The sequence below is a fragment of the Pogona vitticeps genome, chromosome 14, assembly GCF_051106095.1.
Source record: "Pogona vitticeps strain Pit_001003342236 chromosome 14, PviZW2.1, whole genome shotgun sequence".
Lineage (NCBI taxonomy): Eukaryota > Metazoa > Chordata > Lepidosauria > Squamata > Agamidae > Pogona > Pogona vitticeps.
In genome coordinates, this window is record NC_135796.1 from 17,937,358 (window position 1) to 17,956,912 (window position 19,555).

At 41.8% G+C, this 19,555-nt stretch overlaps 1 protein-coding gene across 1 annotated transcript; it reads left to right on the forward strand.

Annotated features, from left to right (window-relative positions):
- Positions 1 to 834: 834 nt before the first annotated feature.
- On the forward strand, positions 835 to 18,668 carry BCL7A (BAF chromatin remodeling complex subunit BCL7A). Its single transcript, XM_020802729.3, has 6 exons — positions 835 to 1,258; positions 7,523 to 7,604; positions 9,176 to 9,272; positions 13,282 to 13,449; positions 15,484 to 15,605; positions 16,426 to 18,668. Exons 1-6 carry the CDS (start codon positions 1,167 to 1,169, stop codon positions 16,501 to 16,503), a joined length of 639 nt encoding a protein of 212 aa, XP_020658388.1. The 5' UTR covers positions 835 to 1,166; the 3' UTR covers positions 16,504 to 18,668.
- The last annotated feature ends 887 nt before the right edge of the window (positions 18,669 to 19,555 follow it).

Sequence of the window (19,555 nt, forward strand, 5' to 3'; positions counted from 1 at the left end):
ATTTCTGTAACTTGCGAATTCTCAAGTTTATCTAAAATCAGAGTTTCTGGGATGGACTCCCACCTCATTTTATAGTTTCCTATCTAATCTTCGAATACATGGGCTTAGGACGGGGAATGTATTCAGATCGTGGTCAGTTGGGGACATTTCTGCATCCGGATCATCAATGCCCAAAGAGTCCTTCTGATAATTTTGGGCAAGTCACCATCAAGAACCACCTCTTTCTTGAGGCCAATGATCAAAAAAGGTTGGAAAGTCTGAAAATCTGAATTTTTAGCTCTTTCTTTTGAAAAGTCACTTGGGTGGGATCCATAAAGTGCTATTGCCCACACTTTTTGATCGCCCCTAGAGTAAGGACCGGGCAGCCCCCTCAGTTTCTTTCCTGTTTCACACATTATAACACTCCAGTGTGTGAAGAAACTGGTATTTTTTTTAAATCTTCGCGCCCCTGTGTGTGTGTGTGTGTTGAAGAAAACGGTGAAATAAGGTACGATGAGACTTTCCAAGCAAGCTTTTTAAAAAAACAAACTTCATTTTTATTGATTTTTTTTTTTTTTAAAGGATCTCAGGCCAACGGGCGCCGCCTTCCAAACAGGAGCAGCACAACTCCCGTTTTTCCCTCACAGAGAGAGAGAGAAAGAAAAAGGGGAGGAGAAAAAAGGCGGGAACATCATCCCTTTTGTTTCTCGCCCCTCCTCCCTCGCCCTTTCTAAGCCCCGCCCACGCCCCGCCCCACTTTTCCGCCGTCCTCCCTGAGGAAAAGGAGGGAGAAGCGAGAGAGAGGAACGTGCGCCGCGCGCCCGCGCGCTGACGAGCCTGCGCCTGCGCAGTGCGGGGCGCTCGCGCTCTTCCTCCTCCTCCTCCTGCCGCCCCCCTCCCACCGCCGGCCTCGGTTCTCCTCAGCGGCTCCTTTTCCCTCCCTCGAGGCGGGCTGAGGCGAGGCGGAGCCGGGCTTCATTGTGCGTCCGGGGGCCGCCGCTGCCGAGAGCCAGGCCGGGCCGGACCAGACTCCTCCTTCTCCTCCTCCTCTGCTGCTGCCCTTGCCTTCGCCGGGCCGAGGAGAGCGCCCGCCCGCCCGCCCGCCTCAGTGGGGCTTCTCCCTGCCTGCCCTCCTTCCCTCCCTCCCTCCGTCTCTCCCTCCGGGTCTTCCCTCCTCCGGAGCAAGCATGTCGGGCCGGTCGGTGCGGGCCGAGACCCGCAGCCGCGCCAAGGATGATATCAAGCGGGTGATGGCGGCCATCGAGAAAGTGCGCAAATGGTGAGTGAGGAGGAGGAAGAGGAGGAGGAGGAAGGATAGGACCGGACCCCTCCCTCTCTTCCATGGATGGGGGGGTTGGAATAAGGAAGAAAGAGGCTAGGGGGTCATCCCCCTCCCTCCTTTCCCCCCCCCACAGGAAAGGGGGGGACACGTTGGGACACCTCCGCCTTCACCCCCCGCCCACACACGTGTTCCCAAGGACCTGCTTTCCCGGCTGGGAATGGGTCAGTTGGGGGGGAATGGCCCCCAGTATGTTTCCCCCTCCTCTATAACCATACGACACGTAAGGACTATTTTAATCTCCCCCCACCCTCAGCCTCACTTCTTGCTCTTTCCCATTGCTTTGGGTCATTCATCTTGGAATGGGTTCCCCCCCCCAATTCATTTCGTTATAGCCCCCCCTCCTTGTCCTCTTGAGAGTCCAGGAAGGGCTTCCCATGAACTCTCACCTCCCTCCTTCACGGAGTTGGAAGACCCCCTCGCTGGCTTTAAGGATGGGTCTCCCCTTCAGACACATCTCTCGTGTGTGTGTGTGTGTGTGTGTGTGTGTGTGTGTGTGTGTGTGTGTGTGTGTGTGTGTGTGTGTGTGTGTTTCCTCCTCTCCCCCCCCCCCTGCCCTATCCTTCTCTCTTAAGAGTTTCTCCCCCAAGCATCCTTCTTGCATGGACCCATCCCTTAGGGATGATGATTCTCTTGCCTCTGTGCAGCCCCTACCATCACTCAAGGCCCGCTTTCCCATCAGGTCTCCCTGAAGACTTTACCTTTTTTGTCTGGCATCACATCCCCAGAAAAGTCTCTTTCTGCCCTATATTGTTCTGTTCACAACAATATTACCCTTGTCTCCCTATTTGATTCCTTCTCCCTCCCCCTGACATCCTCTATACCCAACAAATCTTCAGGCACACAACCCTTGTGCTTATCCATTCATTCTCCTTGACACCTGCCTCTTTTTCTCTCTCCTCCCCCTAAGCCACAACCCATTTGGCAAACGGCCTGGGATCCCTTCCTTGATTCTCCCCAACCCCCATCACGGGAATGCTCTCACGGTGTCAACCCTGAACCTACTATATCTTGATCCAAGCTTTTCTTTCTCTTTAATCCTGTATTTTATATATTTGTATAGGTACTAATGCATATAATTTGGTGGATCTCATTAATTTGTGTTCTGTCAAATCTTGAATCAAACCAAGAAGAACGTAACCATTATTTCCTTTCCCACCCCATTATAACTTTTCTCCTACCAGCTCCCCCTTGACCTATATATGGGCTTGTCTTCTTGTGTGGAATCAAGCTCATCCGTCCAGTTAGCCTCATTCTGTTTCTTGGCTCTTAGGCATTCTTTGGTTGAGCTTTTAGTTCCTCCTAGATCCTTTTCCTACTTGGAGACTCCTGGGTTAAATTTTGGCCATTCTGTAGGTGAAACATGCTGTGTTGTTATTTTTGAACTACAGCTTCAATAAGTGTTTGATGTGCATTCCCTCAATCAATACAAATATACATTATTTGCTTACTGTGTATGGTATCTACTAGTCTCTTCACAATATCCCTTTCATCTGAACCTTTACTGTATAGTGAACTCATCCCTTTTCCTAATTTTCCAGGGAACTTTAGCTGCTTTTCTCTTCCAGATAATCCCTGAAGTGTAATTTTTCTTCTGTTTGGCTTCCATGTCTTTGTTCAGATGGTTGAAGATAGAGAGATATGTTTGGTGGTCTGTGTAGTTGTTCCCCCCCCCCCCTGAATTTGGGAGCATCTGATTTTAAATAGGTGTAAGGTGGAAATATAACACATTGAATAGGGCAGGGAGCAGTTTTGACAAGCTTACTTCACTGTAAAAAGAATATGTTCCACATTTTCTTTACATCTTTGTGCACCTTCAAGTGTGACTAGTTGGTTTATATGTGTTTCATGCACATTTTGGAAGGAAATCTTAAAATGGAAGGATTCTGTTTTGCAATCTTGTAAAGTTCATAATGTGTATGTACTTAACTATTTTAATGGGAATGGGTCAGCCAGATGGTTTTATTGCAAAGGGTTTGTTTTTTTGTTTCACCCAGCAAGTCAAATATGTGCTAGCGTGTATTGTTTAATTCTGTCGATTTAAATTCTGAGTGCAGCTAGACAGAGAGGGTGTAATTGCTACTTGAATTTGTTTGAAATTATATAATTAAAGGTTACAACCTTGGAAAAATCATCCCCTTTTGTGAGATCTTTACAACGTTTTGTATTTTATTTTGTGGGAGTTATTGTGCAGTTTTTATTGTGAAAATCATTGTGGCATAGTTAAACAATGCACTGAGATGGTTATTGAATCACAATAGGCAATCAGTGTGCAGTTTAGTATTTTTGGATCAGATAACATGATCTGAATGTAATTCAGGAGAGCCTTATTTTGTTTAAAGATCTTGATTGTGTTTCTGTAATTTGAACATCTTCTGTGTTATACCAATGCACAGCTTATACTGAGCAGGAGTCCTCAGATTCAGTACCATTTTTTTGAGTTTGTAGCCAAATAGTGCAATTGTGTAGTAGCATTTCTGGGTATGTATAAATACACAGGATGTATTAAAAATAACTGTACTGTTCTTTCTTCTGTGTAGTAGATAATTGCATTTTAAAGGCTATGCCGTACTCCATTTCAGCTTGCATTGGACAAAGAACCAAAATGTCTTTTCTGATACATATGCTGAAGGAGGGATTACAAAATAAAATTCCAGGCTACAGTGTTGAAAAGCTGATAATAGTCCTTTATAGTCTTGATGCTAATCCAGAGTTCTAGGAATAATGATGCAGCTTTGTGGCTAAGACAATGTTGTTAAAGGATAGGTTTGTGCTTTATGGTGGGAGACCGCAGGGCTGTTTGTAGACCTGTGTGCTTCACACTCTCCTTGTTGTGTGTTGTTAAAGGCAAGCATGTGTCTTGTGTTCTTTTGCCATACTTTTCTAGACGCATGGGACAGAAAAGGCAATCTGAACCTTTCCTTCTGCTCAACAAATAAACTAGACCAAACTTTTTTGCGGCATTGTTGTCATGGTAACTGCACAGGTGCTTGCACTGGCTCATACCTTCAAAGAGAGAAAAGTGAGGGGTTCTGCAGAAATGCTGCGAATTTCAGTCCTGACACAGCAAATTGTGTTTGAAAAGGCATCCTTCCTAGTACTAGAAACGCCTGTCCAGTGTTTGATTGTTTGTACCACTGATGTATGTAGATGTGACTTGATCTTATGAACAGGTTTCTCCCTTCTGAACAAGTTAAGAAACTTTCTTACATTAGAGAATAGGAAGAAACAAAAACTACGAGCAAGCAATGCTCCTAACATTTATAATAAATAAATTTATAATGTGTGCATTTGCTGTTTGTAGGTTTTGCTTTTGTCTGCAAGAATTAAGATATATGTATTGGCATTGCCGGCATGACAACTGTTTTGGAATGAGAATTCTTGAAAAGAAAAATTGCAGGCTGCTTCCTTATGTGTCTTGCTACTGAGTTCTGAATTATATTGGCTTAAGAGGACTAAAAGTTGGTGCTGTTGAAGACAAGGACCTTGACTCCCTTAATACCTTGAGTACAGTCCAAACAAAATAAGATTGTAAATATGTTTGCAGGAAAAGCAATAATCTTAGATGCCATGTTACCCAGGCATCTAAGAATCTAAATCAGTCTTTCCTAAAGCGATGACCACTGGATGATTTTTGACTGCATTTGGTTACCAGTGGCCAGGCTAGTTGGAGTGGGAATGATTCATTGAATAATCTGAGTTGGAGATGATTAATTGGAGTCAAACTACTCAGCCAATTAGAGTGATTTTAGTTGAACCAAATGTTGCAATTAATAAATATTTCATGTCTGCTGACCAGGTTGCCTGAAGTTTCAGTTTTGTGCATGTCGACTGGGGAGTAAATTCAGCTTATTCATTGGGCTAGGACTGTGATGCATGCAGACCTGCTAGTTTGGCTGAAGCAATCGGAGTTTCCATAGCTTCAGCTCTGGAGTTCTTAGATCCAAAACGAGGCCGGTATTTCATAATTCTAGGCATTCTCTGATGAAACAAGTTACCGTATTTTTCGCTCCATAAGACGCACCTTTCCATAAGACGCACCAATTTTTTAGGAGAAGAAAACAGGAAAATATAATCTGTTTTCTTCGCTCCATAAGATGCACAGACTTTCCACCCCCCTGTTTTGTGGGGGGAAAGTGTGTCTTATGGTGCGAAAAATACGGTAAATGCAGTGTAACTTCAGAGGTATGGAATTTAGGGGCAGATCTATAACAGCCAGCTTCCACAGGAAGTGTGTATCGTTGACTGATTGGTGCAAAAGCTTGGGAACTTCTATATCCCTAACTTTTTTCATGTTCCTTTTCCCCTACGGTCTTGTATACAGTAACAGAGCATAAAGCAGTACATCTGCAGGATTTTTTCCTCAAAAACTTGAAGACACTCTTAATATACGTATATAGTGTATAGTTGTACCAGCCACAGTGGTGTGAATTTGCTTTGTGTTATCTTGCAGGTTGATGTTGGGAGTGTTCTGGCTTACCCTTAGATTCTTTCTGTGTGGAATTCATACAGAATTCCATGTTTGCTTCATGATAGTTCTCTAGGAGACTACTTAAAGCCTTTGAGGATGATATTGGTTAATGTTCTATGGAAATATTCTGCATTAACCATCACAAAATATTCTCAATGAAAGACTGAGAAGATTCAGAAAATATGGTAGCTAGTGGGGAGCTCATTCGCATGATTCCCTCTGCACATTTGTCTGCGGGAGGCAATGGAAGACAGGAGGGCCTGACGTGCTCTGGTCCATGGGGTCACCAAGCGTCGGACACGACTAAACAATAACAAAACTGCAGAGAACAGACAAATCCTCCTTTTGCATCCTTGCTGAGACTGGCGGTGCAAGGGTTGAGAGCGACTTATGTAAAGCTGGTTTCTTCAGCCTCCAGTCAAACATCTGCTCGAGACATAAAGGTTTATTGTGCAGTCTTCATATGGCTTTATGGAGTATATTGTCTGTGGCTTGATGATTACAGTAACATCCCCGCCTCCTTTTGAGGCATATACATTTTTCCCAGTTGGATGTGCCTATCTAGAGCCAAATTTGCTTGGGGCAGGGGCTCAGCCTTCTGTTTACCAGATGGAGCCCCTTCTTTAATTATCCTGGAAGGATCTAAAGTTCCCTTCCAGGCATGTGGCGAAAAGGGGATTTGAAGGAAGACCCGTGAGGAAGACATTTATTTTAATATTACAGTACAGACCGGTTGGCTTTTGCTTTTGTTTTGCTTTGTGATCCTCATGCAGAGTATATGTCTTTTATTGTTTTTTGCAAACATAGGTTATATTCCAGAGGAAGGCGGCAGGTGCATCTAAATCCTGTCAAAAGGTTGTGTTTAGTGCTGTGATTTCAGTGACACTTTGAAGAGGTATAATTGAGGAGGTGAAAAATTACTGGGATTGTCTGTTGAAAGTATTTGTATAGAAGTTGGCTGCCATGGTCGGTGGTATGCTGCCTTAGTAGAGGGAAAAGGTTTCTAGATACAGTTCTGCTTGTGTTGATACATACCTAGTTCCTATGCTTCCCAGATATGAGCAATGTAATAGGTACTGTAGTATTAATGCATAGGTACTGTACAGTCGTCTTGGTTTGACCTTCTGCTGTTCTCTTAGTTCTATGGATCAAGGGCAATGTCATTGTGCCCTCTTTTCTTCAAAGCTCCTTTACAAAACAATAGAGAAGATTTAGCAGAAACCTGAGAAACAGAAGTGCAGCTTCTGCCAAATGACAAAACATAAACAAATAACATATTAGGATAATAGTTGCGAACAGGTATTGCTGAAAGAGAGAATGGGAAAACACAGCAGCCTACAGGGCAGAAATGTGTTGTGACCTTTTAAATTGCGTATCATGTACCTGCAATAAAGTATCAAGTGTGTTAATTGACCCAAACACCGTCTACAAATATGTATGGTTCCTGAATTTATAAAATAAATACATACTTTCTGTTTGTAACTCCCGGTTTATAGGCCTCTGTCAACAGGATGCCTCAGAGTGGTGTTGGTATTTAGTGTCTACAGAGATAATGTACTGTATCTTTTAACGTTCATACAGATAATTGTGCATGTCTTGATACAGTTCTCAGTTCTGCAGATAATATATATGCACCTTGAATAGCTAGTTGAATATCTTTTCAGCAAAATTACACCATTGTGTCATTTTGTTTGCTATGTGTTATGATAGTCCTTGTTTTATGCTTTTTGTAGGGAGAAGAAGTGGGTGACTGTTGGAGACACATCCCTCAGGATTTACAAATGGGTACCAGTAACAGAACCCAAAGCAGATGATGTAAGTATTTCAAGGCATTTTGCATATGACTGTGGATTTGCCTGGCAATTATCAGACAAATGATAATTGATTAACCTTGTGTGAATAAAAGCTAGGGAATGAATAGACCATAGACTTGTGACTTGAGTTTACTGAATAGCAGTCATGCAAGGGGCAGTCTTCCTAGCTGTTAGCATTGCCCCCCCCCCCAAGCACAAGCCCTTGCCACTAGAATTAAAAGTGCAAAGCATGGCGCTAGCAATTAATTGGGATCTTTGCAACAGAAGAAAACAACAGCGTTTTTGAGATCATGATTTTTAAAAATGTGTATAACCAACTGGCTAGAAATTGTTTCACAGAACCAGTGTAGGATATGCAACTTTACAAATAACAGTATATCGGCCTCGTGGGCAGTGTGTTTTAAAGGCAAGAAAAGTCTCTTTTAAAGAGTGTTGCTCCATTTTTCAGAGACCTTTGTTAGCCCTGTTTGGCCACACACAACCACTTTGGGATTGCAGTGTTGCAAACAACATCAGGTGATCATCTTCACATCCACCTGTCTTTGCAGTCAACCTACTGAAACATTTTTTAATGCACACTCTCATATTTGTCTAGGTGTAACGTTTTTGCCTGTCTGTCCGCAGAGGTATACAGAAATGATTCTGGGAGGCAAAATTGCTAGCATTTGAGTAAATGCCTTTCATGACCCAAGGTCGTCATTTGGCCATCTGCTCCTAATTTTGAGAGCTTTGCCTGACCATAATGCTCTCACTTCTGAGCGAGCCCCCTCCCTCCACCCACTTGTCCCCTTGCAAGCATCTGGCTTTTCCTTCTCTCGGCAGGCCCCGACTCTGTTGAGAGCAGTGCAGCTGGCACTTTCTCCTAGGAGACCAATTACGTCACCTTCTAATTGAAAATGCCGCATCTTTTTCAATGCATGGATTTTTCACACGGCGGATGTGATAATTTTGCACTTGACTGCTTTATCTTTTGCAACAGCAGTAGCATCAAAGGGAAATGGGTTGAGTCCTGATCTATGTAGCATTCAGCTAGGGTTGGGTTGCCCTTTTTTGTCCTAGTTTGTGTATATATGCATAAATTATTTTCTCAAATTAGATTTCTCATTTTCTGTTAAAAAAACAGTATCAGTGATGTCTTTGTTCAAAATCCTAGAGAATTATATCTAAGTAAAAACACTCCCAAATAAAGCCTCTAATTTTATAATATCTTAAAATTGCATTACGTAGTCTTGTGTAAAAAGAGACAACATCATATTTGACACATTGAAATAAAAGCTGCTTTCCTTTCTAAATAAGGAATGTTTGGTTACATCTGTGTTAATGAAATAAGGCATTGACTCACAAATGCATTATAAATGATTCTATATTGTTAGAAAAAAATATATCCCACTTTTCTTTGTTAGAATGCTCAAACAAAAATTATTCAGGATGGCATACAACAGATTAAGCTTAAAACTGCAGGTCAGGAGGTAGCAATTATTACAAGTGTCGCGATCCACTTTCTGGCTCAAAAAGCTGACTTTTGGTAGAGTCTGTGTGAACTGCTGATTTTCATTCCCCCCCCCCCCTCAGAAAAACAAGAGCAAGAAAAAGGGCAAAGACGAAAAGTGTGGTTCTGAGGTTACTACTCCAGAAAACAGCTCGTCCCCTGGCATGATGGATATGCACGGTGAGTGGGGCAGGGAGACAGTGCTGAAGCCTCTGGGTGGGCTGTAGCCCCTCAGCTGTGTATGTGGGGGGCATACGCCATTGATTTCAGTGTGGATTGATAATTGACTTCCTCTTCCACTTGCATCTGGTGTTTGGTTATATAAAAATACAGAATAAAATTGGAATTGCTCAAAGGATGGTGGTTCCTCCAGATGTTGTCAGCACATCAGTCGGGTCCTTGTTGTTAAACATTTATTTATTATTTATTAATTTAATTTATACCCCATCCATCTAGATCGAAGTCTACTTTGGGCGGCTAACAACACTCCAAGCAATAATAAAATAAAATAAAACAACAACATTAATACAATTGAAGATGGTGAAATAAGTATTGACAGGAGGTAAGGCCTGCCTAAAGAGACAGGTCTTGAGTTTGCTCTTAAAAATACTCAGTGAGGGAGCCAGACAAATTTCTGGGGGGTGATTGTTCCAGAGGCGAGGGGCCGCTGCCAAGAAGGCCTGCTTTCTTGTTCTTCAGACAAATTTCTGGGGGGTGATTGTTCCAGAGGCGAGGGGCCGCTGCCAAGAAGGCCCGCTTTCTTGTTCTTCAGACAAATTTCTGGGGGGTGATTGTTCCAGAGGCGAGGGGCCGCTGCCAAGAAGGCCCGCTTTCTTGTTCTTCAGGCCTCCCTCGGCGTTAGGCCCCTTGGCCACCCATCTTGACTAAAGCGAGTGACTCGTGTAGATCTAGGTGGGAGGAGGCGTTCTGCCAGATATTGAGGTCCTAAACCATTTAGGACTTTATATGTCATCATTAGTACTTTGAAGTCAATGCGGCCAATGCAAGGCAGCCAGAGCAGGAGAGATAATGTTGATATTTTCCCACTCCAGTAAGGTTTGGCTGCCGCATTCTGCACCATCTGAAGCTTCCGCATCGATCTCAAATGTAGCCCCACATAGAGCGCATTACAGTAGTCTAATCTCGAGACTGACCAGAGTGGCGAGGGCCCCCACATCAAGATAGGGACGCAGCTGGCGATCCGACAAAAATGGAAGTAGGCGGTGTGGACCACTGATGCTACCCAGGTGGACCCCCAAGCTGCGAACCCTACTCTTTGTGGTGAGAGTCACCCCCCCAAAAAGAGAGGGAGTTTCCCAAACCACTAATGTCGAGGCCACCCACCCTCAAGACCTCTGTCTTGTCCGGGTTCATCCTCAGACCTGCATCCATTTCAATACGGCCTCCAGACAGCGCTGAAGGGACGAAACGGCATCCACTTTTGTTGGGGAAATGGAGATGTAGAGCTGGGTGTTATCAGTGTACTGATGACCTGAGGTCCCACACCCCTGATGACCTGACCCAGTGGCCTCATGTAGATATTAAACAGCATTGGAGAGATAATTGAGCCCTGCGGAACCCCACAATTAAGATTCCACCGAGCCGATACGCTTTCCCCAAGCTGTACTCTCTGGGGGACGGTCCTCCAAGAAGGATAGGAGCCAGGTTAGAGCCAGACCACCAATTCCCAGCCTGGAGAGCCTCCCCAGAAGGATACTGTGGTCGACACCATCGAAGGCGGCTGTAACTTTGATATTTAGCCGCAAACTCAGATTTTCTAAAAAAATAATTTAGTTGATTACAGTCAAATTATTCCAGAGAGAACATTTTGCCAGCTAGCTTTCTGTTACATTGACACTGATGGATTTCTTAATGGTGACTTTTGTCTGATGTAGAAAATGGTGAGAAACTAGAGGAAGGAGTGAGACCTCCTGTGTTATTTTGTCAGGTAAATGGCAGGGCAAGCAATGATGTAAAAAATAGGGAACTTCACTCTCGGAGTTCTGACTTTTCCTCAGCTGATGTTAGAGGTGATTCAGGTTGCTTTCCCCTCTGCCATTAGTCTCCTGGAAATTCTCCAACCTGATATAAAATAAACCTGGAAAATTAAGGTTTTCTGTCTCAAACATACACTTGACAGATTAAGACTTTAAATGAGTCATTAAATGTAACCATGGCTACCATCAGTGGAATCTGTAATTTTCCAATTCTGAATGTCTCCATGAGAAGCCGAGTCGGTAAGGTGATAGCTTTTAATAGCCAGAATCTTTTGGCAAGTGTGTTGGAAGCCATTGAAACCCTGTGGAAAAATTCTTTGGTCAGCAGCCTTAGCCCAGACTACCATTGTATCTGAAAGGTGTGAATGTTTCATGGCTTATCTGTAGTATGTGGGTGTTTTATTAATTTTAATGATTGTGCCTTATTAGGCTACAAGCTCCTGCATGTTTAGAATGTAACTAAAACACTCTTTTTGGTTTTTTTTTTTAAATTGTAGTACTTTTTATTTTCATTGTGTTTTGGATTGAATCCTGACTTAAGCGTTTGCCTGCAACGTAAGTTTAGTTTTCAGATATTTGTAGGCATTTGTGCCTACAGTTTTCCACATAGCTGTAAAACCTTCGAATGCTTTCAAATTTTGAAGTATTTTTATGCATATGGATCACAGAAGCAATGTAGATAAAGAACACTTGAAGAATTAGACAAGCTCATGTTGCCTGGAATTATTGCAACAATGGAAAGATTCATACCTGGATATGTAGATAATTTTTGATATGACTGGAAATGACTGTCTGGATTAATTCTGGAATCAACACTTAATTAGGATAAATGCCAGCTTTGACAAACACGCTTTGGCTTCTGAATTTTCCCTAGAATTTTATAAAGTTATTGGGGGGGGGGGGGTTGTTCAGGTATTAGAATCAATTACTTGACGTCCTCTTTGGTTAAGTGCCTCTATAAAATGTAAACCTATTCACTGTTAAGCTTCGTGTTCATTTTGGCATGAATGTGTGACAGATTGCCCTGAAACTTTACTTACTGCTTTTAGTGTTCCTTACTGCTGATTTGTTGAGATCACAATACAAGGTCTAAATTGTCTTCTAGAGATGATTGGTAGTTCTATCTTGATTTTACTCCATAATGGTGTTTTCCTTCAATTGGACTTTCATGGAGCAGTAGTAATTACCTACTGATAACTTTCACCACTAAATTGTTCGTGCTGATAGCTTTCACCCTGGCTCTTTTATGCCTAAGCATTTCTGTGCTGGCCTTTGGGTGTGTGCAGTGTAATTCAGGCATTTAAAATTTGCTCTTGTAATAACACTTTGCATCATGTGAATCAACTGTCCATATGAGTGACCAAGGTTACAGGTGTCGATGCATCATAGGCTGATGGAGCAGGTAACACGGGGGGGGGGGGGGGTGCTGGATTTTCATGTGGTGTGAATGCAGGCTGGCCCAGACTGTAGGGTGTATGTCTAAGCGTATTGGTGCCCTAGGTGAACTAAAATTTTCTGCCATCCTGTTTGTTGTGTATCAGTGAATGCTGACAGTAGCACATTGCATGGCAGTACCGCGAATGTGATCACAGCATGCTTCATGAGCAAGGCTTTGCAAGAACACTTTTTCTTTACAGTTTAAGTGTCTTAACCAGCAGAGGCTTGTATTTTACAGTAGCCGGTCTGGGTTCACTATTGCTGTAAAAGATTTAGAATGCCCCTTTAGTCTCCAAAGTGCCCACTAAAAAATGGATCAAGTGTAGGCAGCATTTCTCAAAAGACATTTACACAGCTGGGAAGAACCTGCAAATGGATTATAAATATTAGATGTGTAGACTGGATGAAATGTAACGGAGGTCCCCCCTGGGGTTGCTATGCCCTTGCTTTTTAGATGCAAGTAGCTGAGCTGCCTTCATCAAATTTGGTCTGAGGGTAAGTATTTGTAGCAAGTATTCACAGATATTATTTTGGTCTGTGTTGGATTGCCAGTGGGGAGAGCTTCTATTAAATACGGAATTTGGAAACTTGATGATAATTTATTTGTTTGATTTTTATCCTGGCTTCCTCCCTTGCGGCTTAGAAGAATGTGTGATAATTCTGTGTAGCAATGCAGTGTATGTATGTATGTATGTTGTTTGTAAATAAAGTCCTGGCAGTATTCATATTTCAACGGGCCAATCTCTTATTTGCAGACGACAATAGCAATCAGAGCTCAATAGCGGATGCTTCGCCAATAAAACAGGAGAATAGCAGTAACTCAAGTCCTGCGCCAGAGCAGAACTCCGTGGGGCAGGTAGACGGCTCTGGAACAAAATCTGACGATACCCAAGGAGATACAAAAGAAGAACCGGGCTCAGAAGGTAATTCACATGCATTATAGTTATACAGTCTTGTCAGTTCTTCCACGGGTAAAAGGTAACCTTCATGTTCTAGCAGACTGTTCTGTTTCCCACTTGAATGGAAGGTAACCTAATTTTCAAGGTCTGATCCTCTTATTATTTTTCTTCTTACTGTGTATTGTGCATATCTCACTCTGAATTCAGGTAGCTCTACGAACTATTGAGGAGTCCTTTATGGCTAACTCCTCCTCCTCCTTTTGAGTTGTTTGCTAGCTTCAATGCAATACAGCATTTTCTCCTATTTGACTGCCTATCTCTATTATTCTGCTGCCTTGTTCTCTTCATATACTGTATTAATTTATCTGATATTTCATGTGGGGCATTTTTCCTCTGCTTTCTCTGGGGCAGGGGGTTGTGGATTCCAAAACTCTGTTCTGCGTCCTTTGCCTGGATATGGCCTTGGAACAGCATATGGCTTTTCAGTGCTATGTGGAAACAGATGGCACCACATTCTGCTTCTCTAGTCCAGAACATTTTCCTTCCATCCAATCCTGGCAGCACATAACTGCTTGTGAAATTTCTGCTTGGATTCTCCATCATTATCTCAAACACAATCTGTTGTAGTCTGAACATATAATTTTTCCTTCCATGTCTCTATCCCTATTCATTCGTCTAATCTATTTGGGGCATTTCCATCCAACTGATCAAAGGCTTAGTTTTCCTTTTGATTCTTTATTTTCTCACCTCATCGTTTTCTCTAGTCTTCAGTCCTATTTGTAAATTTGGTGCCAAATACTGTATAATCTAAGCCTTAAACGCAGAGCTTACTAAAGCATGTTAAACTGTTCCAGCTGTTTGCATGTGTTTATATATGCACTCAATGTTCATTGTCTTGATCTAGCATTAATTGTGGATCAGATTGTATGGTGCGGAATAGATTTTATGATGAAGACTAAATTGCCATCTTGGGTTTTATATATCAAAACTATCTTAACTAGAATTTAGTACAAAAATCCATACGGAGGCTGTTTAAATCACAGTCAAAACCATATCTACTAAGTTTATATCTTGTGATCACAGCAGTTTGTGCTCTGCTTAGACTCCTCTCTATATGGCATGAGATCCTAAGCTTTTAAAAAGGCTATAAGTTGAGGCTGGGTTCTCAGATGAATGCAATTACTGACAATGTGTTTGGGCAGTGCATTCTTACAGAAAACACTCCGGGTTTTCGAACACCCTGTGGAGAGTTTTAAAAGTAAACTAGCCCTAATATATCAGCCACTTTAGGGGCGATTAACATTTCAGGATTTTAGATTGCAGCCAGGCATATACAGGAAGGCAGTTACAGCCACATCTTCCTCATCAGCTGTAGGCTATCTATACCACATAAATAGTGTGCCATCCATCCTTCAGAAAAGCTGAGAAGCATGCCGCCTGAATGTTTGCTTTCTGGATATCCGTGTGGCTCTGCCTCCCTCTAGCGGTTGATTCAAGAACCTGGTTTGTTCCTTTGTTCCTGAATGCGCTGTGGTACCTGCGTTGAATTGGGATTCTTTGCTGGTTAAGGACGTATGGCTGGATGAAAATAAGGGTTCAACCTTTGTTAGACTAAGAAATTGTATTTAGCCACGTAAAAAAAGCTTCTCTGATCAGGCAACATGGCGAGCTATAGATTTTTGTTGAACCTTAAAGAGAATGCCCTTTAGAGGAGACAGGGTGCAACATGTATGCCTAGAGCAGTGTTTCCCAACTTTGGTTAACCCAGGTGTTTTTGGACTGCAACTTTGAGAAACCATGGCCAGCATATCTGTTGCTGAAGGCTTCTGGGAATTGCAGTCCCAAGAACCCCTGGGTGACCCAAGGATGGGAACTACTGGCCTTAGAAGTCTTGTAAGAACAGTGGTGTTCTGACATCTTCAAAACTGCTGATTTAGTAGCATGGAAATGCATGTAAATTAAATCAATTAAGTTGAACTAAAAGTTCTAATATGGTAAGAGCCCTAATAAAGACACTATACACTGTGATTGAGAAAATCTTTATGTTGATTCTTTCAGATGCTTCTGATGAACAGAATTCCCAATCATCGATGGAAAATTCCATGAACAGTTCAGAGAAAGTGGAAACTGAGCCTTCAGCAGAAAAGGATATAACTGTAGAGATATCTAAAAACTCTCAGGTAATTCAGAGCATAAAGTGTAATTTTAAATGAAAGTTGTGTGAGAAAGCCAGGAATCTTGGCGTACGTCTGAATCAAAACATGACTCACCGAATTGGATAAGCTTCTAAAAATGTTCACGTATTTTTTGTTGAAGGATTTCAGAATTGACCAACCAGAAGAGAAGAAATGTCACACTTATTATTTTTTTAAAACATCTGCATGCTCACATTCTTTTACAAATCTGGCCAGAAGCCATGAAGACTGTTCAGCATCTTGTTGGTTGGGTTTTCTTATTCTTGCAAGCAGAGATGGGACCAAACTGTTTGTTTGTCCTTTGGATGAACAGGTGTTTCCTGCTTCGCAGCACCCCGTCCTCCGGTGGGCACCTACTCAGAGGAGGCAGGGCAGGGAAGCTGTGGTGCTTCCTCTGAATGGGTGCCCACTGGTGGGAGGCAGGGCTGAGAAGCGCTGAAGCAGCAGGAACCGCAAGCCTCTTGCATAATACTGTGAACACATTGTCATTGCGTGCTGTTGCCAGTCCCCAGGCTATTTTGTCGTCTTGTATACTTCTTGGTACTTGCGTGTAACTCCAATCTTCACAAATGTACTCTGGATGCCTTCTGAGAGATGTTGTGTGTGGAAAGATGAATCCAGGTGCTGTATTAGTACCTTGTGTGTATTGTCTTTAAGACAAAGGTGTACTTGTGTTTTAGAAACTAGCACATATATGAGCAAAAAAAAGAGGGCAAATCAAATTGTGGCTGATAGGAAAATCAACATTTGTTGACTTTGTTCAATGCTAATGCTAATTCTCTTTTCTTTTTTCTCCCATGTCAAGGACTCTGAAGGAGCACCGCCACCTTCTAAAAAGATGAAAGTAGAGGCTTCCTCTCAACAAAATGTGGATGAAATATAAACTCTAGAAATTTTTTTTGGAATTTTTTTTTTTGCCTGGCCAGTTTTTACGTAAGGTACATCAGTGGGCTAAATTATACAACCGTACTCAAGTATCTTCTCTTGGATGAGGACAGAACGCCTATAAACTTTTCAAGTTATCAAGCAAAAATCCAAGAAAACCAAGCAAAAGCTTAATCTCTTCAGACACTGAAAACTTTTTTTCCTGTGAAGCAAAATGTTGAGAATTTAAGTTTCTGTCTCTGAAATGGTTGGGAGTAAACAACTCAGGAGGGGTCTACGCACTGTTTCTAATGTCAAAATTACAATGATGTTGCTGCTGTATTTTTTTTTCCATTCTCTATTTAACATTATAAGATATTTAACGATGGTACAGGTCAGATATTTCTTCTCATGTGAATTTCATTGTTCTGATGTGATGTCGGCTTTTTTGAGGGGTTTTTTTTTTGTGTGCCTTGTGTTCCAAAACAAAAACAAACCAGTGCTAATTTTTAAAACCCGTTTTTGCAACTCTCTCTTCTGCCTAAGTGGCCTAATGCACATGGCATATAGGAAACTGTTGAGATTCTCCACTCCGCTACCCCTTTTATACCATGGTGCTTACAGTTTCAAGCAGACATCACAGTAATCTTGAGAGAGATCAGGAAGCCATTTTCACTCTTGAAGTCCAGAGGGAACCATACCGTTTGGTGACTGATTTTCCTGTGACTACAGGAACGGTTTACTTTTGAATGCACTGTGTTTGAGCCACCAAGAACTTCTCCTGTGCAAGCCCCATGGAAAGGAGCACACAGTAACATAGTTTGCATCGGGCAGTTTCTTTTCAGTGGCTATATAATGTAGTTTAAAAAAAAGAAATCTTGTTAATTTCACATGAGCATCCTCTGCCCTTCACTTAAATTAGTGCTGATTTGGATGTGTGTTGAACGAAATTATGCAATTTTAAGTACTAGACCTAAATATCCATGAGCCTGTATACGACGGGGTCCATTATAAATACAGGTTTAAATGGACATATGCACGTTGGCAGATGTAGTTTTGAACAGATATATTCTTAAATCAACTTGTTTTGTCGGAACTGGAGTTCACTGTACTGTTCTTAAACAAGACGTTTGTTGAAGCATAATCCAAACTGTACTATACTTGATGCTTATTTTTATTTCAAGAGGAGCTTGTAAATACAGTTTCGTTGCTTCCATAATCTTTTCTTCAGGCATCTCTGCTTATAAAAAGTTGAGTTTTTAATTCGTGCATGCTTGACTTGGCAACAAAAGCTGTGTACAAATCTCACCTCTATTGGAAGCAGCTGAACGTGCAAAGCCATCTGCAAATACTGTATGCTCTGATGCCAATTGTTACAGGTATAATCCAGCAAAAAAAAGAGAGAGAGAAGTGATGACTAACAGATTCCTTTTGAAATCAATGCAGCTGTGGCCGAAATCAGACGTTGCACTGGCATACCTTCCTCCCTCTTCCCACTTTTCTACAGCTGCTCCAAACCTTAGCCCTCCAGAATTTCTTTCAGTGTTAGATAAGGCGTGAGAAAGGGGCAAGAATTTCCTTTCCTATTTCTGCCGGATTCCACTGTTCCACCCGCCAGAAGTTCAGTACTGGATACTTCCATTTCGTTTTGGTTGCAGCTGATTCCTGCTTTGATTGTTTTCAGTGGAACTGGATTGCGTTCACCTTTTGCACATCTAAGGAGGTGTTGAATTCATACGGTTTCTCTTGATGGCTGGGAAGAATATTTATCCGAACAAGAAATATACTGAAAATAAACAAAGAGGTGATAGGGAAACAGATGAGTCTGGAAACTGTAAAGCAGCTTGTAGGTTCAGAATGGTTCTGCCACATTTCTAATTGAAGTATTAGGTGGCGGTTTTGAAACAAAAATACAGTAGTTTTCTGCCCAGACTCTATGCATAACTCTTATAAACTAAAGCTTTGTTTCCAGTTTCTCTAGTGGTGAAAATGGCTTGAGGTTTGACTACTGTGTTGCATTTGCATTTATGGGATGGGGGTGGGGACTTGGAAGAGACAGAGGTGCGATTCTGGCCTTTTATCAAATGTTTGCTTAGGTATGAACATGCAAAGAAAGTGGTCGTATACTTAAATATCTTCTTTTTTTTACATTGAAATAAAAAATTTGCATCTCATGAAACTTAATTTTGCTTGCAAATTATTCGTGAAAGCAGACTGCTCTGTAGAAAGTTTCTTTTTTGGCAGATCACAACATCTGAGTACCCAAAAGATGTTATATTTGCACAATATACATAATTAAACGGTAAATGATTCTTTCCCCTCCCCCCTTTCATTGTGTATCTACTTTAGAAATATGGACAGTGGCTGGTTAAATCGCAAGCAGCATGGATGTTATATCCATATTTAACCAAGGGTTGTGTTTATTAAAAACATGACTGATCTATGAAATAGACAAATATATTTTTTTGAATAATAAAAAAAAAAGGAATTACGTAGTTGTTAATTGATCAGTGTTAAAATGGTCTGTGGCTCAGAAACCACCACTGACACATTGTCTGGTCCAGTAGCTGCTGTTCATAGAAACTTTGATTTTGTGGTTGTGTGTGTTCTGTTTTTGTTTTCACAAAATTTCCAAGGAAGTGGATAAACTTTTAAATTTCGATGCTAAATCCTGTACGTAATGAATAATAAAATATATATAGAGATAGCACTAAAATACCTCAATTTTTTTCATTAGATAGAAGAAAACATATATTGGCATTACTGATGCTGATAAAGTGTATTGATGGAACTGGCGTTTGAATTCCTCTTGTGGGCTTTTATCCTCAGATGTGGCAACCTCACACCAAGGCCTGCAGCCGCCGCTCCGTAAATAGTTTTTTTAGGGCCTATTTGTGCATAGCTTGAGAACTGACACTTGAAATACATGTAGCAGTAGACTTTGATGATTTGTTCCACTCTTCTGCTACTCCGTGGTGCAATAACCCCCCCCCCCCCCAGGATAACTACACTCCTTTGTGGTTTTGCAGCTTATACAGTGAAAGACGCCCAGATCCTTTTTCTTACGAATA